General features: G+C 38.9%; 1 protein-coding gene and 1 long non-coding RNA gene across 14 annotated transcripts; one reads left to right on the top strand and one right to left on the bottom strand.

Moving 5' to 3' along the window:
• Positions 1–659: 659 nt before the first annotated feature.
• Positions 660–27,672, bottom strand: C1H18orf63 (chromosome 1 C18orf63 homolog). 13 transcript variants are annotated; one of them, XR_010368352.1, is made up of 16 exons: positions 26,046–26,403; positions 24,208–24,377; positions 23,476–23,554; positions 21,915–21,971; positions 20,501–20,612; positions 19,899–19,940; positions 18,863–18,939; positions 17,387–17,496; positions 16,643–16,739; positions 16,463–16,548; positions 15,711–15,894; positions 13,253–14,311; positions 12,130–12,246; positions 10,485–10,573; positions 7,072–7,218; positions 660–677 (listed from the first exon to the last, which is right to left on the bottom strand). XR_010368352.1 is itself a non-coding variant. In XM_064432095.1 (16 exons), the coding sequence occupies exons 2-15, from the start codon at positions 25,378–25,380 to the stop codon at positions 10,514–10,516; spliced, it is 2,262 nt and encodes a 753-aa protein (XP_064288165.1). In that variant the 5' UTR covers positions 25,381–26,191; positions 27,623–27,672; the 3' UTR covers positions 5,774–7,218; positions 10,485–10,513. The 13 variants fall into 13 exon arrangements, 11 of the variants coding, with proteins under 11 accessions (XP_064288165.1, XP_064288192.1, XP_064288174.1 ...); XR_010368347.1 differs by lacking the exon at positions 660–677 and adding an exon at positions 5,001–5,453; XM_064432095.1 differs by lacking the exon at positions 660–677 and adding an exon at positions 27,623–27,672 and having other exon boundaries at positions 5,774–7,218; positions 24,208–24,371; positions 25,363–26,191.
• On the top strand, positions 20,972–26,453 carry LOC135307717 (uncharacterized). Its single transcript, XR_010368391.1, has 4 exons — positions 20,972–21,233; positions 23,819–23,919; positions 25,258–25,308; positions 25,995–26,453. It is a non-coding gene; the product is annotated as an uncharacterized LOC135307717 (long non-coding RNA).
• Positions 27,673–27,727: the final 55 nt, after the last annotated feature.

Below are 27,727 nucleotides of genomic sequence, written 5' to 3' on the forward strand. Positions count from 1 at the left end.
GTGTTTGGTGATGAAGAAAAAACCTCAATCTCAAAAGACCAAAATGGGAAAAATAAAGCTTATTTCAATTCTTGTTAGATTTCCTTTTCAAAAGACACCTGGCTCAGATGTTCTGAATGCATTTAATCACAACTGTCTTATTAAGCAAGATTGAGCAACCTAAACCATATGAAAATTGTTACTGGCCCAAACATGACTCACTAGGAATGACAGCCAGTCCCATTAATTACGTTCTGTAGAGCATTCCCAAATGTGCATTATCCACTGTAGTTCTAAGCACATTGTTGCTCATGAGGCAGAGGTGGGAAGACCCTCACTTGGATGGAGGCAGAGAACTGCACCTTTGGACTGAGCAAGCATAAACTCTTGGGAGAGAGGAGTGACAAAAATTACACAGACTTCAGTATGATTGATTAATTGCCTTTAATGCAAGTACCACCATAATCATAAAGGGAGACTTGATTAAATGTGCAAAGAGCTCAGTGGGAACTGTGACATAGAACCAGCTGTAAATTTTGATACTCACCAGCTCTCTGTTCCTGTCCGTAGTTTGTGCCTCCAAAAATATGTCTGTCCTCCTTGAATATAAGCTCATCAGGACTGCAAGTACCACATTCACTGATCCTATGTGAGTCTTAAATTTTTACAGACTTTCTGAGCTTATGTGGCTGTTATATCTGAAAATGAAAATTATTTTAAAATACTTTCCCTGTTTATGCGGTAGCAGGCATGTACATTTGATCCGAAGGAGCTAAACTTTGCATCAAATTTCCCCTGGGTACTGTGTGAAACTGCACAATAAATGAGCGTTGCTGTAACTTAAACAGATACTGGCTCTTTGGAGACATGAAAATAAAAACATTCTGGCATTAAAACGTGGTCCTGACAGGTCTATTACACTCTTCACAAAGTCTGATGGTTTTCTTCTAACAGTAGCTCTCTTAAAAATTAATGATGCATGCTTTCCATGCTATCTCATTACCGATGCACAGCTCAGTAGGTTCAGACAAGATTCCAGCTAGGTGGGCACTCAGCCAGGGGGGCGTATTCCCCCTCGGCAGGGGAAGGCAGGCTTAGTTCACCAAAAAACTTTCCTTCTCTTTACCTTTTTCTATTTAATCTACAGAGACCTTCTGTGAGATCTTTCTTCTCCTTTCCAGTTGTCAATATGACTGCGTTAGAACTGCATCTTAGGTTTAAAATTCCATATAATAGCATAATAATAAATTTTTTAAACTGAAGTTTGGAAAAAAACCTCAAATATTTCAAAAGAAATCTTTTTCTATAGCATATGTTAAAATTTCCATTAATATTTAAAAAGATCCCAGTAGATGAGAACTTTTCTCCATAAAGCTGCAAAAGTTAAGGCATTCAGAGCATTGAAACTCCCAGCATAATTGTTACAACAAATTCCCTCAGGCTTATTATCACTAACTCAAATTGCAGCAAATAACTAGCTTTTAGCCTTTTAATTTAAGTCATTTAAAATAAATTGATCTCAGTAGTCGTATATCAAACATGTAAATCAGCTTTCTAAAGGAGTGTCTCTGTCATTTAACTCAACTTCTTGCCCACTCCCATCCAGCTGGCTCCCTCCAGCCCATAAAGGACCTGGGAAAATAGGTAAAATTGTCATTCTGGTGCAAAGGACAGCAGATCTGGCTGTGCCAGGAGAGCACAGGGCAGGGGGGAGTGCAGTTCAGCACCCCACACCCAGCTGTAGCCTTGCACTTCAGTAGATGCAGGCATGCCAGTGGCCAAGGGATGTGTGCTTATCCAGTATTCCCAGTGCACATGAAACCCCCAAACTGGTGTTTTTCCCTCCACAGCTGAATGGTGGCTCATTCCGTGTGCACTTACACTGCTAGCATCAATTGACTCATCTCTAAATGGGAATTAATGAATATGTATGATTAAAGACAAGCTGGGCTGGCTGGGTGCCCAGGTATTGGGAGCTATGTGTTTTCCATTACTGGGATGCATTTACTTTCACTGGATGGGCAGATTTTGGATTTCATTGTTATTCATTCTAAATTGCAGAGGCAGAGTATTCAACTAGCAGTATGAGACTGAAAAGTAATAACCTGGGACAATGTGTTCACTTTGAGTGGCATTTTACTTAGGGCATTCCTACAGGAGATGCAAAATCTGATACACAATGAAAAGCTTTTGTCACTCTTCAAAGCATCCAAACTCCCAGAAAACACAAACTTATGGAACTGTGCCTTACTTAAGTCTCTCTTGCAATACAAGGAGAGCTACAGAATTTTCCTGGTTAAAAAATGTTTGAATTTACACATACTTCAGTACTTTAGAGTGCTGGCCACACACACTAAAAGCTGCACAGTAAGCTGCAGAATGTTATCTGCATTACCAGGGTTCCATTTTAATTCTTCACATATTATTTTCCATTGTATAAATGAAAAATAAATGAAGTTAATATTCTGATTTTTTTTTTAAGACTAAACTACATGTTATGATCTTGAACTGTGATTTACCACCCCTTTTTTCCCTCTTCAGCAGAGGTTTAATTTAGTTTCATTTACCTCATGTGCTTTGAAATATCCCAGAGACGTGAAGCTTCAGTTGCAATAAAAATACTTCTGCTGCATAATGTAATAAAAAAGGTGACATAAAAAATTAAATAAACCTTTCTTTTTTGAATGTGTGGATATAGGGGTTTCTTGCTTGCACCTCCCAGGAGAATAACCCTTCTCATTTTTATTCTGTGAAACACTTTGGCACTGAGCAGTTTTAGCTGATTTCATAGAATCATAGAATGCTTTGCAAGGGACCATAAGGATCATTCCATCCCCTTCTCCCACAAGCTGGGACACCTTCCACTAGACCAGGTTGCTCAGGGCCCCATCCAACCTGACCTTGAACACTTCCAGGGATGGAGCATCCTCAGGTTCTTTGGGCAGCCTGCTCCAGTGCCTCACCATGCTCACAGTGAAGAATTTCCTCCTAACATCTGATCTAAACCTGCCTCTTTCAGTTTAATGAAATTACTCTGTGTCCTGTCTCTCTGTGCCCCTGTAAACAGCCCCTCTCCCTCTCTCTTGTACCCTTTGCCTGGAAAGCTGCTGTGGGGAAGCCCCAGAGCCTTCTCTCCTCCAGCCTGAATGAGCACGGCTCCCCCAGCCTGTCACCATGGCAGAGATGCTCCAGAGCTCTGATCATCCTCAGGGCCCTACTCTGGACCTGCTTCAAGAGGTCCACTTGCTTCTTGTGTTGGCAGGCCCAGAGCTGGACGCAGCACTCCAGGTGGGGTCTCATGAGAGCAGAGTAGAGGGGGAAAATCCCCTCCCTCAACCTGCTGGTCACCGTCCCCTGGTCCTCACTGGCTGCACTGAGACAGATGGCCAACTGCTTTGCAAGACAAATGCTCCTTCTTGCCAAAATCTGTGCTATGATACTAGGTACAATTAAGGGAAATGCATTTTATTGGACTGTGGAAGCCGAGAGGCATGCAACAACATGCTCTGTGTTTATTTATGTTAAAGTTCAGCTTTGGGTCACCCAGCCAGGTGACCACTTTCAACTCCCAGGTACCTGCAGTGCACAGACCAGGGCTGGAACAAGTAAGTCCTGGCACACAAAGAAGAGTCAAAGTTTTACTTCACTACTGAGTTGGCATCACCCAAGATTGCATGCCATAACCACTCTGCAATCTGCAGCTACCAGCACACTTCTCTTACTGTTAATTTATTTAGATAGCAGTTGATGGTTTAATAGTATTTAATTAAGCTCAGTACAGTTAAACCAGCTAAGCTTTGGCAGCCACTGCTGTCATTGCAAATCAAACTTTGTATTGTGGGCAGGGGAATCAGGGAAACAAGATGAAAATTTTCCCCTTTGCACCACCCCCTGGTACTTGGCAACAGGGCTCTTCCCAATGCTGCTGCCCAATCTGAACTGTCTGTACTAGAATAACATTTTTCACATGACATACACTCAGCACATTTTTTAAACATCTCTAATGAAGCACAGCCATATGTATGTATGTGCATATTCACACATGTGCTCTAACACATACAGACATGTGTGTGCATGTTTATATATAAATATACACACATATTTGGCTGTTAACACCATGGAACAGAAGTGTCTCTCTGAAAGTGATTATTTATTCCCAGACAAAGAGCTTCCTGCAAGAAGATCAGACCTATTAGCCTTCAATACTTTTGAACTTCTCCTGAACAAGCTTAAATCCCTTTTACATACTGGGTTAAATAAGAAATTTGTTGTCACTGTTTTGAGCAATAAAAATGGTTGCAAGAAGCTATGTGTGTTCCTGGTGGATCTGTAAGCTCTTTGAAAACAGTTTTCATATATTTTCCAGCAAAGCTGGACTGCCTTGTTCCAGATTCTAACACTGCCCTGGGGGGATAAGATGTACAGTGTTTGCTTCGAGTTCTGCACGGATCCGAGGGAAAACAGACTTGCTCATCCTGGCTACAAATTTTTAAGTGAAAGGTTGAGCTGCTGCTCTGTGCTGTGCATGGGTCAAAAGAATCACTCAGATTTGCCAAGAGACAGAAGAATACTGTATGGTTTTCAGGGCTGGGATAAGGTGTTTCTCTGAACTAGTTCAGGAGATGCCATAATTCTTCAGTACCTGGGTCTCCGTGAAGGTAGGATGAGCATGTTGGTGCAACAAAACTGCAGCCTAAAGTTCTTAAAGTGCTGTATTTGCTAAGTAACTTTGTGATAAGGGACACAATACTTCCAGAGATCTTAATCTGATTTTTTTTAAAAACCATTTGGTTTGAAACACAAGCTTGTATGAAGCTGGCACCACAGGAACTAAACAGCAAGCTTCCCCGCAGTTATAAGCACCTATAAAATAATCTGTAAACTTTTAAATTGAGATTTGACAGAGGGCTTTAGTTTACGCCAATTTAAAGTACATAAAAATTCCCTCTGGCTTACATCTGTGAAGAGAGGGAGGATAAGAACAGTGTCAGCTTAGGAATACACGTGAGGCAAGATCACTCTCTAGAAATGCGTATTTACTAAATATTGTGAACTCATCATGAATACTTCAACTCAACAAATATTTGCTGAATCCTCTAATACAGAGGCCAAAGAAAGCTTTGGCAAATGAAAACCTGAATTGACTTAGATATAAAATCAGATTATTTGAGAACTGATGGTAAAGCTATAAAACACTATAAAACCCATCAGATGTCAGTGGGCAAGTGATAATTTTTGCCAGCTGACCTCTTCACCAGCTTCTCACACTTGGGAATTGTTTCAACCTTTTACATTTTCACTTGTTCCTATGTATATTGATATATTTTGGGAGCTGTGGAGTAGTCTGTTTAATCTTGAGAAACCAAGCCTGCAGATATCACACGTGGGAGCTCCATGCGATCCTGGATGTTCCTGTGCTTTGACAGCTTCTGGCACCTGCCCAGAAAGAGGGTGTTCTGCCCAGTTAGTGAGAACTGATTAAAAACAGAAACTGAGGTGAGCTTTTACACACAAACAGTGAAGAGCAAGGCAGCAGCAAAGGTTCTTCCAGCATCACCAAATCCTCCCAAGGCACTCACAGCACTAATCCTTCCTTCCCACTAGTGGCATTTCCACCAGCACCACTCCTGCACCCAGCGCGGTCCCGCTCACTATCAACACCTTCCCGTGCATTTACAAGGCGTGGGTGGGGTGGAGTAACAGGGCTCTGCCCCACACCTCAGACCAGGACGTAGCTGGCAATTTAGCACAGATGAGTAACTCAACAGTTTATTTAAATGGAACACATTGGAGCTGAGGTGTAAATAAATTTTTCTGTATTTTGAGTTTTATAAGAGATAACACAAAATGATATAAACATTTAAAAATGCAAAATAGTGCAAAATTACTTCTGTGATAATTCAAGAAAAATGTTGGCAACCAGCAGCATTTTACAACCAACAATAGGAAACAGATCAGGCAAAACACTAATTTATATAGCATGGCAGAAATGCAAATAATCTACAGGCTTTTCCCTGTAAGACAGGAGAAAGATCAGTTACATACAGTCAAACTTAAGAAAGGTAACTAAACTGCAGCATTTGAAAAGTAGCCTTGTATACCAGCTTCCAGACAAAATGTAAATATAATTTAATTTCTTGCTGCATATTGCACTAACTTCTTTTATTATTTGTCTTGGCTTGCTGTTTTGTGGGGTTTTTTTTGTATTATGTATGAGAAAATTACATTGCTGAAGAGCTCACTTCCTTTTTAAACACTGGCACCATGAAATTAGAGCTATGTTGACAGTCACCATTCCACAAAAAAACCCAAACAAAACAAAAAACCAACAAAAGTTGTCATAGTAGTAGGACAAAATCCAACTTGGAAAAATGAAGTGAAGAGAAATACAACTATTGCAACATAAACATAAAAAAACCAAATTCATGAAGGGCATAAAGTCCCATTGTATCAAGCCCTTTAGAAAAAAAGATTTGCAAGTGTATGTCCAAAAGAAGTGTTAAACGACAGTTCTGTAAGATTTGGGTTTAGGAGCTAGTGTGACATTTGATTCTTATTTTCCAGTTAACATAACAATATTCACTTCAAAGAAGTGATTATGAGGCAACAATCCTATATATGTGTATATATTTGTATCTGGATGTTGAAGTAGGTCACTGAAGTCACACTTACAGTAATAAAATTACTGAAAGGGCAACTACAAGTTCTCTATGAACTCCTGAAGAATGGGGTTGTCAATCAAACTTAAAAAAATATTTTACAGAGCAGTTTCATATCTGAAAAGTCATCAAGAAATTCAACAAAAATTGAGTCAAATCCAGCCTTTAAATTATTCCTGTAGGAATAAAATTATTTCTTTTTTAATCATTTGACTTGACAAGGAAAACTTATTTGGGAATGTTTTACTGATTAATCAAACTGGCCCAGACACTGTAACAAAGAATGATATATTTTATCTTAAAACCCAACTAGAAACAATAATATAATTTGGAACAATTATTAACTGTGTTAACAAGTAGCAGGACATACAAAATGTGATTAAAAAACCAAACAATTTAGTTAAATTTTCAAATGCATTACAGGCTTATTAACCTGAACTGTCTGAAGAAGTTGATGATACATGGATTCACTTGACTGTATTTAACCCTCAAATTTTCTTCCAGAAACAGCTACCAATGACAAAGAGCAAAATACAGAAAGTTCAGAGATTCTCAAGTATGTTACTGCCCCCTTGGAAACCTGAATGGAGGAAAACACAGAAGAAGTTTACATCATAGAAGAAAACAAAAGACAACTAAGAACTCTATGACTAATATAGAGGGAAAAAAATATTGCTGTATTCCCATATCTGTATTTACATTCTGTTCACAAAGCTTGGGTTCAGGGCATTCAAATTAAATGTCTGCATTTTTATACAGAACAAGGAAGAATTCTTTCCATCATAAATATGTGGTATTATGCACATATATGTGCACACATATGCACAAAGGATATTCATTATTTCTCTTAGATCTTGGCTTTTTAAATTTAAAACCCTCAAAATATCACATCCAGCTGTGGTGTTGGAAGAAGGAAGTTCTATTGTAAAAATTTATTCACACTTTCTTAACCTTTGGCTGAGGTCAGGTAGCTAAACCACATTCTTAACTCTACACCAAAGTAAGACATGGAGTCTTAAGATACCATTCATTAGCATTTATAAATGGTCAACCATGCAATAAATTAAGTACTAACCTGAATCAATCCCACAGAAATGGAAAATGGACAGGATAACAGAAAAAAGATTGCAATAGTAACTCTTTTTTTGTACTGAGGAACCATCAACCTACTGATGTACACAGTCTAAAGGTTATTTCTGTTACTAGATTTGATTAGGCTATTTCCCCCTATAAAAACAGAAATTGCTTTTTCATTGAAAGATTGAACACTTTCAGAATCTTTTTTTAAATGAAACCAAATATTTTCACTACATAGGAAAGATACTATTTTAGCTTACAATTTCACACGAAGAAAGCATTTGAAAGACAGCTTTGTGGAAATTCCTGTAAAATAGCCTTCAAATTATAAGATAAATTCCTAAATGTTGGCTTGAGGGATGCATCTTTTAGAAGAAATAGTCAAATAGATCTCAGCCCAAAACTGCTGAGAATTTTTTAATATCATTCCAATTCTGTGTACCTTGTACCTTACTCTTATATTCACACAATATCTTGACAGTAATAGCAGCAAGTACTTTCAGGTGAAATCTTGCTATTGTTTATTGTCTGTGATGAATTTTTATCTTTGCATTTGCTAAATGAAATTTGGCAACTGAACCCAAAAGTTAGTGGTATCTCACTGCAACACAGGAGCAGAACAACAGGAAGAGTTTTGCAGATCAGTGGAAAAAGCTTGGAAGCTTCAGAGTTGATATTTTTAATATGTCTGTTCTTCCACCAACAATTGCAATGCTGCAAAAGTTTATTTTAAAACACCTTTCTGTAGTAGTATGTGTTGTCCTTTGGAAACTCTGCACTTCTGATTTGTCTTAGAAAACAAATTTCCCTTTCACAGTAGTTTTTGACCGTGAAAATGATAGGGTGACTTCCATTAATAAAGAACTAAGCTTGAGACTCTTAGTATTAGAATCAGCTTCTTAAAATGTTAAATACTTCTCTCACATTGCTTTATTAACACACTCTAACAAAACAAAGAAAAAAATTAGAATTATGCTGTGATTTCCTGGACAAGTCAAGAGGCTGTGCAACTTGGCACATAAGTCATAAAAACTAACTCTTTTTGTGAGATAATTGTAAAAAATGCTTTTTTTGTCATGAATTATAGAACAAAGTCCTTCCTGCTGACTACATCACTAAATTCCAGTGTAAGGACTTCTCACACATAAATCTTGCTGCGCAGTAAATTTGAAAACTCACAAGTTATTCCCAAGTGTTCGAATGAAAACATGCACTCTGAATGCATGTGTAGTAATACATAATAAAGGAATTTAGAGCCCAGCTTTTCAGAATCAAAACTGTAGGCAAGAGTCCAATAGCAGAAGTTGTTTTAGCTCTAGTTTTCTTTTTAAATCATCAACACCAATGAAGACCCCTTACCAGTGGGATTCTTGGAAATCATATTTTAAACACTGTATGGTAAACACTGTTTTCTCTCAAGGGTTTAAGCATTATCTACCATGATCAACTTGATGCTGTGGCATTTAATTCATAAATAAGAAAAAATAAAAAGAATTAAAAAAAATAAAGTTCCGACCATTCTCAGAGACACCATTTCTGCTCAACAGTCCTCAGTGTAAGTCACAGAATCTGGACCTGTGGATATCTGTGCTGATCACTAGAACAGATCACCTCTGAAGAAGGACCATGCCTGAACTGCCTGGCTCGAGGCAGGAGAGATGAAATGCTAAACCCAGGGACAGAATATGCTGAACGCCAAAGTGTGAAGGCCAGAGATGGAAAGCTTCCATCCATACCAGAGACTTTCTTTAGGAAAAGCAGACAACTAATATATTTGTTCACTGGAGGAAATACATCCCAACAAGGAAAGGAAGGACATGAAGTGCATCCCTGAGACAAAATGCACATTTGGCTACTTGTTATCACTTCCACTTAAGCTAAAAGCAAGGTTAAAAGATTATATTTATATACAGTTTAGATTTTGCATCTTTATTGCTCTGACTTTCTATTTGCTTTGTATAATATACATTTTTTGTGCTGCTATGTCTGTGTGACCATCTTGCTTCCATCAATATTTTAATCTAATAAATATACTTCCATTAATCTCTGAAACAGTTAACTGTATAGGCTACTCTTTCCTGCATATTTTACTACTGATAACTTGTGAGAGGCATTTGGTCCTTAAACCTGGTGAGCTCCTTATACTATGTCCTGATGCTGTTTTCTTGATATTCAAAGGAACATTCAAAGGACAAGCTTGTTTTATCCAGCAAGACTATTACTGACAACCACCCACAACGTAGGTTGAAATATCCTGTTACAAAACTAAATTTATTCAGTTGTTATGACAGACAATTTTGTCCTGTGGTTAGATCTTGGCAATACAAGAGCATTTAGCCACATTTCTTGTGATGATATCAAATAATATACACAGCTCCATGTTAATGGTTTTTGGTTTGAACTTCAGCTCAGATTCAAGGGAGACTTTGAAGCCCACAAACCAGGCTTATTTTAGATTGACAGAAAAATGAGCCACTCAAAGTACAAATTTATGTCAAACTCTAAGTTCTAGTAAGCACAAAATGCCTTTTTTTTTAACATTGCTTGTTTCACAAAAAAAAAAAAGCACAATGCTTTATTTGCTAGTGTTCTTTGCAATTTAGTTACCTCAGTTACGTCATCAGTTTGCTCTAGAAGCCATTTCTACAGTAAAGTGACTATTTTGCAGACAGCTGATATCATCATCATGATCCAAAAGCACAGGAACTATTACAGACTTGTGATATTATTTTAATAAAAGAAAATATTTTAAATTTCTAATAAACATACCCAGTTTTCTTTCAATGCTCCAGAACACTTTAAGTAGAAGTTTTACTTCTTTTGACTCTCTTTAACTTTGAATAACCTTCTTCTTTCTGCTTAGAAAAACAAGACAAACAGAAAAGGGCAAAAGCCAATAAAGCAAATGAAGCAGCAATACTAAGCTAAATATTCAACTATTAAAAAATGTTTCTGAGTGAAATGCTTAGTTGAATAAGAGGTAATTAATAACAATTTCTGTTTTCCAATATAAATAATTTAAAGTATTATAAGTAAAGTGGCTAAATAATTAGGACCATGGCTAGTTTGAAAATACCCTTTACATGCTGGTAACCATGACTTTCAAAACCAGCTATCATTTCTGATGATCAGTAATGACAAAGGTTGATTCTTCAGAGATGTGTTTAGCAGTGTCCCCAATTAGCAGCATCATATTTTAATCTGGGGACAGGAGGGATCAGCCTAATGAGCATCAGAGAGTCCATCCCAACCCAAATTAACAGACAAGTCTCTTTCCTATTCCTGACACACCAATGAAACTTCGTGAGAGCTGTGCATCCACCTCTCTTGAGTCCAGCAGTGGCAGCACTGCAGTGGCAGTGTGGCAGTGTGGCAGTGAGAACTCCCTGCATCCTGACACTTCCCAAAAGTAGCTTGCAGGGTTCAGGCAGGTACCTGAGCTACTCAGAGCCTGCCTGGAGAGTGAGGAATGCATGGGGCACTTGTGACTCCTGACTAGGCCAAGGCAGTGCCCCTTGGCCATGCCAAGAGTGCTGTCAGGCCAGCTACAAGCTCTCCATGCTCACAAGCCCTGCTGTGTCTGAGTCATTCCCAGCAGCAGGCAAAGGACTTCATTAATTCGTATTGTGGTGGGTTTCCCTTCAACACCCAGACCCCTGGAGTTGTTATGCCTATAAACAGCTAATTTTTGTTGCTGGTTTTCTTCTCTTTGTGAGAGTGACTCCGCTGCTGTAGCACTGCAGTGCTGGGCCTGTAACCCCTGACTGGGTTGTGGCCCTGTGGAAGGGCCTTTCCCAGCTGCAGTGGGATGGGGCCAGCTCAGAGCAGCTGGGCTGGCGCTTCCCACACAGCCTGCTCTCTTCCGTGCTGCAGCTCGAGCCCTGGGGTGTGAGCGTGTTCCTGCAGCAGGCCCCTGGGGCTGCTGCACTGGCCTTTGCTGATCTGCACAGACTGTGTTCCTTTAGTTACAGTTAAAATGTCCAGAACTGCCTTGTAATTGGCTTTAAAAGCATAACAAAACAAGAAGTCATTTCTACAGAATGTTGCTAAATTCAGGTCCTTGAGTTGAAAAGCACAGAGCCACTGAGAATGCCCAGAGTTATACTGGGCAGGATAGAACTTTTCTGCAGAATCAGAAAATCTGCTTCAGAAACAGCAACATCATTAAACATTTCAGTAGCATCTTTTGCTGGGGACAAACATTTAAAATGAACTCTTCAAGTGACAATATCATATCTGATGGTTACTGTTACTTTTATCCTGGTTAAGGTTAATTTTATCCAGAGAGGTCCGTAACATTTCTTAGCCTGCCCAATTTAATTGGAACATACTAAAATTTTTAAAATATCTTTTTGTCCCTTAATTCACATCCTTCTGGACTGGATTAAGGAGTGTATATGTGTGTGGGGTTTACCTGTCTTCTTCTGGCACAAGTTTTCTTTACAGATGCTTCCATGTTGCTCTCCTTGACTGGCAAAGTCGGTTTTGAGGTCAGTGTTTCACATGTCAGATACTTGTTCTCTGTAATCATCTTAAAGTACAGAAGTTTATACCCTCATTAAAAAAAACACCCCACATTTTGAACAAGATCTCTAACTTTTAAAATTACCCTCTTTTTCAAAAGGGGCCCTCATCACACAAAGCTGATATATCCCACCAAATTACATTGTATAGATGAAAAACATGATAAGCCCAAAACATTTAATCCATGTACCCAAGAAGTGGAATATCATCCTCACAAAAATTGCACTGAAATCAGCTCAACTATTTATTTAATTGAAATGCAAAGAGAAGCACAGAAAAAATAGGTGGTAAAGTACTTCTAGCTGGCACCTAATCATAACTTTTACCCAAAAGAGAGCTAACTTCAAAGATAGATCACCCTGCTTTAGGTCCCATTCAGCCAAGTTCTGAGAATATGGAAGGCTAACAAACCCAAAAACCTCCCTCTGCAACTTGTTTCAACAACTAGTAAGCTACTAGAAAGTAGTTTACTAGTTGTTCTCACACAGGATTTTTTCCTCGTGTCCAGTGGGATTTTTTTTGCTGCTGCAACTTTTGCTTTTTGTGAAATTGTAATTAAACTTGTATTTGCAAAACTTCTGTGTTTGTTCAACAGCACAATGCCTTACACACAACTACTGTCAGCACTACACAATTGATGAGGTTTGAGATTCCTTCCATGAGGAAGGAATTATTCCATTAATATGGTTTTATGTGGAGAGAGACTGAACACGAAAAAAATGTCACCATGTTAACCTCACACAGACCTGGATAAACTGTCTAAAACAAAGGAAAGCTAATTACTCCACCATAAAAGTCTCAAATTAAAGAGGTGTTTATTTCACAAAGCACAGTAAATCATCTTCACCTTCAGAAAAAAAAGGCAAAAAAAAAAAAAGCAGCAACATTAAGTTATAGGGTAGAATTTTAGAAAACTATATTGAGAACGATGGTAGAACATGATGAAAGTCGTGCTTTTTATTGCTTAATGTTGTTTTTGAATTTGTGAGAAGCAGTGAGAATGAGCCCTTTACCTGTTCAAAGTTAGGCTTCTCAGCAGTACAGTCCTGAGAGTGGCATGCTGCTTTGTTTTCTTCACTTTTGGCCACGCACACTGTATCTTTGAAGACAGATTCATTAATATTTAACCCAGCTCCTTTATTTGATCTCTTTGTTTGTTGCAGTGACAAACTGGAATTTGTCATTTCGTTGTCTGATTTACAAATCTGCAAATGCACTTCCATTGACTGGTGTTGTTTCTCAAGAAATTGAGCAGTATTTTGACCTGTAAACTTTTTCCCCCTTCTTGCACTGGAAGTAGAAGATTCATGTGTGTTCAGACATGGACTGGTGTTTGATTTCTGAAGCACTGGCCCAACATTCTTAAGAACGAATGGAGAATTTGCCTTTTTGTGATTGACTTCACTTGGACTCCCACCTGAAGCTGAGTTTTCAGAAAAATCAGAGTTAGTAATTTGTCCACTAGACTGGGTTTTCCATCGGAATATGGGTGTACCATGTTTTGTGTGTGTTTTCATGCTCTTTACCTGAAGCACGCTGCTGTCAGTAGGAGTTTTGACTGGCATATTTTGAATGTGTTTGAAAACCTGAGTTATGCTGGATTTGTGCACAGACAGCAAAGAAGATGAAACACCCACACTTTTTATTAGTGAATGCCTTTCAGCATTTTCCTTTTTCTTCCTATCTGTTTGATTTGTGATCTTTCCATTCATTTGCATCAACTTTCCTTTGAAAATTGGTATAATTTTGCTGACTTTTGGGAGCGTGGATTCAAGGGCTGAGTTTACAGATGTTCCTAAAGATTTTGCATCTGGTAACTCTGGTACGCCTGGTATTTGCTTATTGCTCATTGCTTTCTCTGTTGCTTCAATGCTAACCCCTCCTGGAGTCTTGATGCTGCTCGAAAAACTGTGTGTTCCTGGCTCTTTGATCAAACGCTCCATCCAGTGGCTGTTTCCCGTACTGCACGTTGAAGGAATTCCAGGCAAATTAGGTTTTCTTGGAGGAGCCTCCGATAGAGATACTACACAAACCATCTCACCGTCCAATTTCGTATGCTTAGGTTTTATTTCCTGCAACATATCAAGAGCTGCTAAATTGAATAAACTGGATTTAACGATCTGATAGTGCCACCTAATGCCTCGCTATATGGTATCAGCCTAATGCACACCACAATATATAAGAATATCATTTTGTGGTTTGGATTAGAATGACTATATTTTAAAACAAGATTTAATTGCCACTATAAATTAAGGGGAGTTTTTTAATCCTCCCCGAGTTCTTTGTTTACAAACGATGCTAGAACATCATATTTCTCAGAAGGAAAGACTTAAATTACAGTAATTATCTTGGTTTAGTGCTTTCCAACTGGATAATGAACCCCCTTTTGAGGGGTTCTGCAGAGGGTTTGACTGACAGGGCTCCTCATCTCTTCAGACTTCTAAGAGCATCTGCATTCTGAGCAAAAGACAGTTTGGATGTCTGTAAAAACCGCAGATGACACAGAGGACCCATTCTAGCTTTGATCACTGGAGAGACATAAACAGAAACTGCTTTCTGAAAGAGGATTATAGTATTTTAGAACCTCTGCAACTCCTGTCACTATTATTTGTTCAGAATTAATTACTTCATTTCTTCTATCACACACCACTACGAAAGAAATTTGAGCCTTAGCTTTCGTCACAACCTCAAATTGTAGGAGTTTTGATTACTTGCTTCCTTTCCATCACCAGACATGGAGTAAATCTTACAGCTTGAGTGTTTTAACATGCTTATATCCACACAGACCTCTTTTTATTTTTAAATAAATTATAATATTATATGCTGCTAGTAATAATAATAATAGAATCATGAATGGTTTGGGTTGGAAGGGACCTGACAGATCATCTAGCTCCAGCCCCACTGCCATGGGCACAGACAACTTTCACCAGACCAGGTTGCTCAAAGCCCCATCCAGCCTGGCCTCGAGCACTACCAGAGATGGAGAATCCACATATTTGGGCAACCTGCTCCAGTGCCTCACCACGCACCACAAAAATTTCTTCCTAATATCTAATCTAAATCTACCCTCTGTCAGTTTAAAGTCTGTCATTACATGCCCATGTAACAGTAACAATAGTAATAATGTTACTGTCATTATTTTTGTTATAACTGTTGTTTTTATTATCATGGAAGAGAATTGAGAAAGTTCTGGATATCCAAATGTAAAAAAAAATAAATCTACAGAATTGCAAATACTGATAGCAACTAATTAACACCAAGTCTATTTTTTAATGTATTTGTAATGTTAGTAACAACTTTACAATGGCAAATACTGGAGCTTTTACTTACACGATAATTAAAAGTTACAGGATTGATAGTTTGTTGTGAAAAGCATAGTTAAATACTCTTACTGTGCTCTGAATATGATAAAGACCACTTCCTGCAATGAAAAAGTATGTGCCACTAACATGTTCACAAAGAAAGCCTTACATGCACTGAAGCCCTGGCGAGTTCCTTTGTGGCATAAAGTGCTTTACTTGTCATCTTTACTGGAAATCCACACAGCTGTGAAAAATTGCTCTTCATGTCAGAAAGAAAAGAGTTCACTACACTTTCTGCATCTGTTCTGGGGAAATACTGCACTGGCTGACTTCGGATGCAACTTAAAGGGTACCTGAGTAAGTGTTCAAGGATACATAACAAGTTTCTTTACTTTTCTATAATTATTAATCATCTTTGTTGAGAAGAAAACAAGGATTTGTCTAAATGTTTTTGAAAACAGTGAACAAAACCACTAAATTCCTTTTGGGCCTGAAGTTTATAAAGTTACAGGACTTCAGCACAATTATACCACACTAACCTATAACAGCAAAGATTACTCAATATAACTAATCCTTAGTCTAGTGTTTCCTGGCAGGAAAATTCTCTCTAAAAGGAATTTTTGTTGGTCACAGTTTTACACAATTTGACTTTCTTTTACACCACTTCCTTTTACATCACATTTAAAGTGCCATTATCACATTTATGGAAGCCAAGAAGCAAATTGTTCCATTTGACTTCCTATTAATCAATACTGGGACAGAGACTTGACTAAACATTTTGTTTTCATTTTTCTGATAAAACACTTCTCTACTGACTGCTAGGAAATCATGAGAGAAAGAAATGTGCACATTGAAAAATGAAAAGCAGAGCTTTGCTAGAAGTGTGAGAGGAAACATAACAAATATATTCTGAAAGGATACGTGAAGAACCTTTCCCCTATTGGTTTGAAGTAAACACTCAAGTATATTTTTGTCTCTTCAAGATCCTCAGGAAGAATATATCCATACTTAGATAAACCAAATACAAACAGGTATTACAAGGACAAACTCAACAGGAAAAAAATGGGAGGGAAAAATGAAAGCAGTGTATGTGTTTCTTACCAGACTCTTCCAGTGCATCTGAAAATCCTTATATGAACGGAAAGGGGATTCTGGAGGAATTATGTGGCTGATGTTTATGATCTGACCCATCTTCATGCTGTGCACAGGTAAAGAAGGGGTGCTTAGAAAGGGTGTCATAAAATCCAGTTGAAAATATACTGGTCTTTTGGGGGGGAAAAAAAATCTTATTTTTGGCATTCAAAGTATTTAGAGACTATTTTTATGTTTTGAGGACTAATATCTTTAGCTCATAAGTTTATGACATAACAATAGCAATATTTCCTGAAGGATGGTAAAGAATAAAGTGACAACTACAAATGACATTTCTCTTCAATACTTGCTAGCAGTGAATGCAGAACAAAAGCAAACATCATCATTACTTCTCTTTTATTTAATGATGAAAAATCTTAGGCAAAAATGGAGGTGGTTCAAGGCAAAGGTGGAAATATTTTTTCTTTAAATTGACTTTCTGCTAAAATTGTATTTAAGAAAAACTGATGCTCTTGCTTACTATAAAAGTAGCACAAAGATTAGTAAAATTAAAATAGTATTTAACTGTGTAATTTATGATTTGTTGGTTAATTTTTCTCATTTTTCTTAACAATGAGATAAAAACAACAAATTTTTAAATTTAAAACAGACTGTAAAACAGAAGTGTTCTTATCACTAGCATCAAATTCACAATTTGTAGGACAAACATTCTGAGAAATGTTTATTTCTGCTGAAATGTGAACAGATTCCTACCTTGGCAAAACATAGCACCAGTTACTTAATATGGAATGTTGCTGAATAACTGTGTTTTCATTGCTGTCAAACAGCTTTACGGTGTTTGCTGGAATATCAAAATCTGCCAGCTTAAAACAGAAAAGAAATTTTATTTGCAAATAATTCTACAGCAGTACAAATTTAAACTTTTCTAAAATAATTGTGTATCATGATACAATGAAACCTGATATATTCTTTCATCAGCTCTCACAGATTATTTCAGAAGATCTTCCCATCATCAAATTGCACACGAGCTTATGTTAGAGCCTACACTTCCACAAGCCATGCAAGTACAAGGTTTAAAGTTTATTGAAATCAGTGAGATTTAAACTTTATTTGAAATGGTTTAAAAGGAGTGTAGAAGGAATTTCTCAAACTGAGCTATCTCACTTCAATGCACATTTTTAAAAAGTTCAAATCAGATACCTGTGCTTGACATTCTAGTAACTGTGTGTGTCACTTTGCCTAAACATGGGCAAGTATCCAAGGAACAGAATTAATGGGACATGCAGTTTCATCTTCTAAGAAGTAAAAAAACACCACACTTTTTCATAATGTCAGAATTTGACTGTAAGGAACAATCAAAAACGGAGATTTGAGAAGCATTTTATCTTTCTATAATCTATGAAGTTTTGCATTTATTCACTGAGAAGAAAATCTGGCCATTCCTGTTTTAGAAGAGTATTGAAAGGATCAAATCCATAATAAAGCCACATCATGATCTTTTCCATCGTTGGTCTATATAATTTGGGAACTGGCTTCTTACAGATAGCTTTAATATTTATGATGTCCCAAGCAGGTCTCAGAAGAAATCCTATTCAAAAAAAGAGCTTGGATCAGAAATATTTATTTTAGAAGAAACCAGTAAGCCTGACAAATATGCCCAGCACGTATGGATATACTCACCACAGGTGGCATGGCTGTCAAAAAGGATAATAAGTTTTCAACTTCAACCAGGATTTCTTAAACAATGTATATATTAAGCTTATAAGCAGCATAGTCGGGGCTGCTCCAATATTTTGGAAGCTGCATAGAAATTAAGCAGATTCCATGATAACCATATAAAGGGGCCTTGAACAGCAGTTGCTCTGTTGTTACTCAGAACTGTCCATGTACTACATGTACTACAGTGTAACCGAAAACTTTCTAGAAAACACCGCTAGAAGGAAATGTAGAATCACAAAGACACTTCACTGCTATATTCTGTTAGCTTTTTGAAAGCTCTCTCAGCCTTGAATCTCAGTTTTACAATGCTTGCTAGAATGCACCAATACAGATACAATATGGATGTTATGCTTTTATAACCTGTGCAGATAGTCAGTGGATATGGTTAATGTCTCAATGCAATCAGAAACAAGCACTTTTATCCCCATCATGCTAACTGCAAGTCACCTAATAGAAAAGATTAAGATTAATAAAACAAACACAGTCACAGAAAATATAACTGGCTTATACCTCGGGGGGTGGCAGCCGAACTGAGCAAGGCTCCACACTGATGCAAAGCTGTCTCTCTGACACATTCAGGTCTATAACTAAATTGGAAAAAACAAAAAAAGCACAATGCCCTGTTTTGAATTACAGCTCATCTCTTAGGCAGAAAGCTAACTCAAATATTTATTTAAGGTAATTGTTAGTCAAAATGCTGTGTTTGAAAATCAAAAGGCCAGACTTTCTCAGCACAGAAAGTAAATTAGGTGCATTTTAACTGCGAAAAATAAAAATAATAATGAATTTGTGTCATAGTCCTACAGTAACTCAGAAACTCAAGGCTGGCTGTGAGACTGTGTGCTTGATCCTCAAATCCTTGATAAGCAACCACCTATTTACACAGCAAATGTAGTGCATATAAGCATTTGCTGCACTGAGTCATTAGCACAGTATTTTTCATCCAGGAACTGTCAATAGGAAAGACTAAATGAGCAAGGCAAGCATTTATGGACACATGTCCAGAACTTTCACTCAGTTCTGAGTTCTTCAACATATATCTCTGCTACAAATTTAGGCTGCAATAGCGCCAAATGTAGTCTTTAACTTTTATACTGGAATAAAAGTACCACTTTGTAATTTTTGCAATAGCTAACCACCATGCTTTATGATTTTACTTTTGTGAACAGCAAACTGTACATACTGGACAGGCACCATAGCTCATTTTCCTATCTATTATTATAGAACTTCCACATCACTTGCAAGACTCATAATTTAAGGCAAGTGCATTTAATTGCAATAATTATAACTTCAAAATGGCAAATGTCAGTCTACGGCTGTAGATTAATAGTATAAAATTATCTTTGTAAGTAATTTTTCAAAGGTTCAGTTGAGCTGACAACTATTACAGACAGAACATCACCTGCCACCAAGAGTATTTTGACAGAAGTTATTTCAGAATGAAGACCAAAGACCCTGTGCTGGCAATACCAAGACTGTGGCAGTATGAAAGTGCTTAAAATACCTTGCTCTCTCAATTTTACCATTAACAGAATATTGTACTTACCAACAGCATTTTGCCTTCCTGAATGAGACAAAAAGTCTTTCCCTTAATAAATAGAATAGACAGACATTATTTTCTAAACCATGTCTCAAGCCTTTATGTGAAAAAAAAAGAAAAGGAGAAATCACACAATTTTGTTTCTATCACAAATGCTGAAAGTGTGTTCCTTTTAAGGAGATAAAATCCCCTATATCAATTAACTTTTCACTGATTCAGTAACATCTATAAGAAAGAGAGATATGTAAAGGTATATTAGTGGGCAGCAATCTATACATCACTTTTTCCTCCTAACCCTCTGCTTCCAAAAATATTTGGTTTTATCTTGTATGCTGCATTCAGTTGACATAATTATTTGATCTATTACAAAGATAAGGAAGAAGATGAAAAGGTGAATGGCATGTCCACTCAGAATATTAACCCGAGTCATTTAACTTGAATAACAAAACAATAAAAGTGCAAATAAAGAAAAAATTAATAGGATAAAGGAATGAAACTATTTATTATAATGCATGAAATAATTATGGAATTTAAATGATGGAAAATAAATGTTACAGTAAAGAACTGAAAATTAAATGCTTGATCCCTGACCCAAGTGAGTCAAGTACCTTGCACCAAGAGATGACCAGCCTTGTTCCATCTGGGTGCAAGCCTGGCTGTGAGTGTGTAGGAGAGACAGGTTTGGAGAAGGGCTGGAGTAACTGTTTGCGGTGCTTCCAGCTAATAACAACAGTGACAAAAAGAAACATACATTTTTAATAACTTAACAGATTTTTTTAAAGGCCTCAGTCAAAATTTCAGCAAATATACTGCTACTTCATCTTGGAGCCAAATCCTAGTATGTGCCACACATGTTTAGCTTTCATGTACTTTGCTTCAAGAGGAAGTTAGCACAGTATTTGATGCAGGCATTTGGATTTCATGTGCCATTAACGTGAGGTGCATGACAGTTCCTAGAATGCTTTCACAGGGCTGTTATCAGACTTGGGGAAAGGATAATTGAACCCTCTGGAGCACTTTACTAATGTGCAACTCCCTCCAGGCAACAGGCACAACATCCAAAGCTCTGTTGTCACAGTCAAGATCAGAGACATTTTCTGGCAGTCACAGTAGATAAATGCAGCTTTGCTCACCCAACAGCTCTACTTGCCTGCCTGTCCTCAAGAGCTTCCTCTTGACCATCAGCATTAGCCAAGAAAATAACTACAGTAGGCTAAAAAGAGTTATGTAATACACCTCCAGAGGGATGTTTCCAATGAATCCTGCAAGGAACTGCTTGGTGTTGAGAAACCTAAAAATGACAGATCACCTACACATATCAACATAAAGCAGTTCTGTAAGGTTGCATATTTGAACAGTATATGTCTTACTAATCTGCATATGCATTTGCACTTCTTGGAACAAAATGAGATACACCCAGCTGGCTGTGCAAATGAATTATGAGAGCTACTGGCTTTGGCTACAATCAGTCTTCTGACTCACCAATCTTACTGCATCCACACGTACATTCATAAACCCCACAGATGTTGCATAATAGAAGATTGTAAATCATATGCATAATGGTCTAAAATATATTAGCTGTTAAGCTCAGGGTTCCATTTCTTCTCTATGCTTTTGTTTTGTTTCCCTGAGACTGCCCTGTGCAGGCTGGGTAAACCCAAAGGTGAATGGAGAGACAGTTCAGCTGCCTGAACATTCCCACTGGATGAAGGGCATGACACCAGCAGGAGAGCTGCAGGTCTGTGGCCCAAAGGTTGTCTCAAGATCAGTCCCCAATGCCTCTGAGCAGGATGCCACTGCAGCAGAGAAATCTAGAGGTATTGCTCACAAACTTCTAAATCCTGTTGAGTCTGACAAAGTATATTTACCATGCTCCAATTCACAGGACACATTTTGTCTATGGGGCAGACTTAGTAACCCTGAAACGCAGCTTCTGTAGTTGTAGGGCCAATGAAAAATACCCATCTCTGGCAAGAGCAGTTGCAGACAAGTGTGAGCACTGTGTCACATATCAGCACTTACAGTAGCTCCGTGTCTCTCTACATAGGCTTGACATATTCCTGATTCATAAAATGGTATCTAAAAGTAACAATAAAAAAATAAATCAAGGATTTGGTACTAAGCATAAATTAAATTCTGGTACAACAGTTGCCTTTTAAAATCATGCAAGGGTGTGTATTTTAAGTGTTAAGCAAACGCTTTATCCTGTGTTTTAAAGGAGAAAACTAAAATTAGCTCAGGCATTTATCATCATGTAATCTCATTTCCAGATAAAGATACATTTACAAGCAATACAAGTGAGCCAAAGACTGCCCAAAACAAAGCTGCAGAACTCTGCACCTGCTCCTCTTCATGTGAATTTGGTGGTACCTTACCAGTTGAGTCCATTTCATTCTACAGATTGGTTCACCATCAGAAAAGGCCATTTCATCAAAAAAAATAAAGGACTTAAGTTGTCCTACACCACTAATGAACAAAGAAAGAAGTCTGCTTTAAATGAAATATTTTTACTTATCCTTGATCTTCAAACAAAACACTTAGAGAAACATAACATGCATGTGTGACAAATACAATTGACCCCTAGCCATACTTTGGTTCAGACTGACCAAGAAGCAACAAGCCTCACATCCTTGGGATGAACTTGCAAACTGGAAAGTCCCTGGCTCATCTACAAGAGAGTGAAGGTGTCTTGAAAAATTTTTCAAAAAGATGCTTTCGAAACCCGAAAGTACAAGATAACCAAAGTACAGAAAGAGCTATCAGCACTAAATCAAAGACACCTGTCTGGCCCATACTATTGATTAGAAGTCAATTACTTCACCCTTTAAATATTAAAATCAGGATGGGCTCAATCTGAGCACTCCCTGAATGCCAGACTGTTCGACAGCTGGCCTGCATGGCAGGTGACTCTGTTTTGACCAGAAACTCCTCTCAAGTTTAGAGATTCCATACTGGAAATTAAGAGAATCTTCCTTACAAAAGGTCAAGAGACCCTTTACCTTTGATCTGCAGTAAGTGGAAATTAAAAGAACCTTCCTTACAAAAGGTCAAGAGACCCCTTACCTGTGATCTGCAGTAAGTGACTGAAAGCATGCTGAATTTATGATGTGGAGAATAACTAATCCATGCAGCTACTCAGATACTATAAACATTGCAGTGATAATTCCATTAGGCATCAATTGGTAACAAAGTCTGAGACAAAGATTGGATACAGCCACACATAGGCTCCAAAAAGGAATTCCAAAAAGGGATCCACTCTGAACGTCATGTCTCCACATGAGGGCCCTCTTTACTCCTTGGACCTCTGGTCTCTCTCTGAGTCATTCTAAGTCAGTTTTCCTTTTCATGGTTCTTCCATGTGTAATTATTAAGGTAAACCTTGTCAGAACCAAACCTTGTCAGAACCAAACCTTGTAGAACACTGTTAAAACTTTGCTAAATTCCATCAGACCCATCAAACTCTGTCAAATTATTGTTTTACCTCAGTAAAACATAGTGCTGCTTCTCTCTTTTGAGTGAGGTTCACCCTGCTCATCTGCAGCAGGCTGTAACTACAGATACTTATTTACACAGTGATACTGACCGGCATCACAACCGAAATTTGATCCAGTGTCCCCATAACAGGTGCAGAAAGGATCTCTTGATACAGGAATAATAATTGCCTATGAAAAAAATATGAGAAAGAAATTTAAAATGTTATTTTCTCAGCTTAAATTTATTTTCCTCATCTTTTGCAAACACAATATATTCAATTTTTAATCAGTTTCCATTGGTTCAGTATAATAAATTGGATTAGTCCAAGTTACTTACTCTAGATGACCCACAGTGGTCTGAGACAAAGATTACAGGAATTTAGCACACAAATGGAGCTCTCCAAAAGTGTTCCTTTTGGCAGAATTTCTCATTTCTCCCCTTTTCTTTTAAAGGGAATAACATAATGCTTGGTGAATGCTAAGGAGCCTACATCTGCTTTCCAAATAGTCTTTCCACTTATTCTCAACCTACATGAAGCATCCCAGCTTTGCAGGTAAACACAGATTCATTTTAGCCATTTACTAATTGGAAGTATGTGGATTCATTAGTTTTAGCCTATGATATTTAGAACATAATAGAAATTTTGGTTTTGTTCCCCAATAACAAGAAAGTCCCCTGCCCAAGGAAAAAAAAAGAAAAGCTATTTTAAACAATTTTGTACTGTTTGCCACTGATAAGAATTTTGCTGATTTTTTTACAGTTAATTCTAGTACAGCTAACAAAATATTTGAAAAACAACCACTAGCAGCTTCTGGAAATAATAGCCCTCAAAACTCTTTACCTGCAAGTCTTTATCTGTGTGCTCCTTGCCTCAGTTTCTGGTATCTGAGAACTCAGTGTTACTGTAGCAGCACAGAGTTTTTGCAGCTCAGGCAGACTGACAAAGAACAGAGACTGGTGTCTGGTGCTATTCATGGTATGCTGTTGACTGCCCTGAAGCAGCACCTGGGTTTTAAAGTAAAAAAAATAATTCATTTTTGTAAGGCAGGTAGGTATTTGTTTACAGAACTTTATATGTTATTAGGTAAAATGAATAATCAATTATCTTTTGATTAAGAATATAGAGAAAATATAACATAATTTGGTCACCTAAAACAGCTGAATATATATGTATTTTTATGCATATATAATGCATTATACTTGAAAAAAATAATTATCTGCAATAGTCAAAATATTCAGAGTAAAGACAAAGACAAAAGAACACAGAGTATGTGTATGATGCTTGCCATATTAACTGAGTGCATGCAATGGAACTCTGTCATTTTCGGAACTTCCTAAAAACCACAGAAAAGAACCCAAAGAACAGAATTTCAAACAAAGAATATGATTCTTTGATGCAGTACTAACAAATTACACGTGAATGGGAATAACATGAATTCATATTGCCCATCTTGTTGAGTGCCTGTGGTGTGCTCTTTTGCCCTGCAGCACAGGCCAGGTTCAGTGTAATGACAAAAAAAATCTAACATTTCATTACTTGAAGAAAAATACACCTTTAACTGTATCACCTTTTTCAATCAAAGTATTTCAAAGAAATACAGGTAGTTAGAAAGCCAGCAATGAACACTGCACACCAGAAAAAGCTGTTTTTTATATTAAAAGGTCTAATATTTCTCTGTCTCCAAAACCTAAAACTATTTTAGGAAATGGTCTCACTGGCACAGTGAGGACAGCAATAATATTTTGATCCCAAATTTTATGAACTCACCAGGTATTCACCTGAAAAGCAATTTTGTAAATTGTGATAAAACAATTAAGAACAGGAAGCAAATTTGGAGAACAATGTCAAAGATAACTTCGCTGTTCTGATTTTCCTCTGCTTTCTTCACAGTGTAACACTTAAAACAGATTAACCTCCATCATATCCAAGAAAAATCACAAGGTGAGTGTTTTATAACTGTCATTTAAAAGAAAATAATGCTTTCTTATTTCTTACCCTTAAAGGAAAACACATTTCAATGTTTTTCAGCAGTCATGAAAAGCAGGGTTTTTTAAAATGCCAGCCAAGACTATCACTTCATCAGAAAATTCCAAAAGCTACAGCTCAAGGGAAAGCTCAATTTTTTAAAAAAATGAGAAAAAAAATATTGTCCTTTTGCAACCATAGAAAAGAAAACCTGAGTCCGAGGCTTTCATAATGTTTATTGGGGTTTTTTTGTGGCAGAGATGTTGTAAAACACACGCTACAATGCTCCGGTGCCCTGCTTGCTGTTTGAGGATGACTCCCTCTGTGGGAACAATTTGCTGTATTAAGCCTAAGTTAAATCTTCTCAGGCATCTTAAAAGCTAATGGGACAGAGTGCTTGCAAAAGACTTCTCCCTTCAGGGGAGAGGATAAAGAGAAAAGCAGCAGTTAACACAGAACTGCCAGTTAAGAAAGAACTACTGGTTATAAATCATCGGAAATGAACACAACGCCCTCTGTACAAGAGGATTTCACTTGTGTGGGAGAAATCGGACCTTTACGTGCCAATAATCACAGCACCTGAACCTGAAACCTGAGCTCCTGCTAAGCTGAAGGGAACATCAGTCAGGGAATGGCTATCCCTGTCTTTTCTGTCTGAACAGGCAACTAAACCCCAGAGCTCGGCAGCAGTATTTGCAATTTTCAGTAACAACCTGGAAGTCGTCCTGAAGAGCCTCCTCATTAAAGCTGGGAACAACACCGATCTGAGGGAGAGCAGCTACTCTTACTGTCAGGCTGACTGAAAAGCTGAGGCAGGATCTGAAGATGGTGGTGACATTCCATGAAGTGTGAAGCTGTCCTGCACTCAGGAAGGGTGACAGGTCACACTGGGTAAGCTTTAAGCTACAACAAAAATCCCCACAAATCCAGCCTGAGTGTGTCCATGGGGCTAATTGCTGCTGAGGGACCCAAGTTGTGCATGGATGTGACGTGGGGATGTGGGGACCCATACTGGCCTGAAACACAGACAAAGCCATGGAACACATCTGAGACCAGAGCAAAGGAAACGTATTTTACCTCAGCCAAAACCGCAGGGAAACAGGAGGACAGAGCCTCACCGAGAGAAGGGAAAGGCACTGCTCCCTGCGCCCTCAGCCCGCCTGGCAGCAAAGCAGGGCAGTGCCACAGGGAAGCCTCGCTCCAAGCCCCGCGGGGGAGCTCTCCCAAGGCGCGGCGAGGGACGCGTGCGACAGCCGGGAGGTTTTGAGGAGCTGTGTGGCAGCACCTGTGGCAGGGGCGCTCCCGCCGGGATCGCCTCACGGGCTGCGCGGGAAGAGCGGCAGCCGCGCTCCCCCCGCCTGCGGGCACCGCCGCCTGCCGGGATCAATGAGGGTGTGTGACTTCCCGGGCAGCTCCCGCCTGCTGGGACACCGGCAGGAGAGGGCAGGGTGCTGGGGCGGCCAAGCGCCGGGCACAGCCCCGGCAGAGCCGCGTTGCGTGCGGGTGCAGCTCAGCCCGCGCCCGGCGCTGCGTGTGCCCATGGCAAGGGCGCTTGAGCCGGGCACAGGCGGCTCTTCGCCGAGCCGGGGCGCCAGCGGAACCAGGACAATTCAGCTTAGATGTTAGGGAAAAATATCTTTACTGCGAGGGTGCTGAGGCACTGGAACAGGCTGCCCGGGGAGCCTGAATCACAGAAGCACAGATTGTTAGGGCTGGAAGGGACCTCTGGAGATCATCTAGTCCAACCCCCCGCCAAGGCAGGGTCAGCTGGAACAGCCTTCACAGGAACAGTACGGGTCGGTGAATGTCTCCAGAGGGACGCCACCACCTCCCTGGGCAGCCCCGACCGGCCCATCTCCGCCACTCTCAATGTAAATGTCTTCACGTTAAGGTGAAACTTTTTTGGTTTTTAGTTTATGGCCATTGCTCCTCATCCTGTCTAACTGAAAAGAGTGTGACAGCTCCCTGAGTCTCTTCCCATAAGAAGTGCTATAGACTCCTAAACATCTTTTTGGCCCCGTGCTGTACACTCTCCAGCATTTCGTTATCTTTCTTGTACTGGAAGTGTCCAAGGTCAGGCTGGATCGGACTTTGAAAAATCTTGTCTAGTGGTCCCCGTATCAGGGGAATTAGAACTAGATGACCTAAAAGGCCCCTTCCAACCCAAACCATCCCAATGCGGGATGCATTGCAAGTCGGCGATTAGCTCGTCGCAGCGCACACCGGCAGCCCCGCAGCCCGCGGCGGCGAACGCTGGCCTGGCCAGCCCGGGCATGGGACAGCAGCGAACCTCCGACTGCAGCGCCCGGCACCGCCCGCCGGTCACGTGGGACGCCAAAGTCCCTCCCACGGGCGCCGCCAGGCTGCCCGTCTGCTTTGAGTGGCATTGCCCTCC

This window comes from Passer domesticus, chromosome 1 (genome assembly GCF_036417665.1).
Source record: "Passer domesticus isolate bPasDom1 chromosome 1, bPasDom1.hap1, whole genome shotgun sequence".
NCBI classification, from domain to species: Eukaryota; Metazoa; Chordata; class Aves; order Passeriformes; family Passeridae; genus Passer; species Passer domesticus.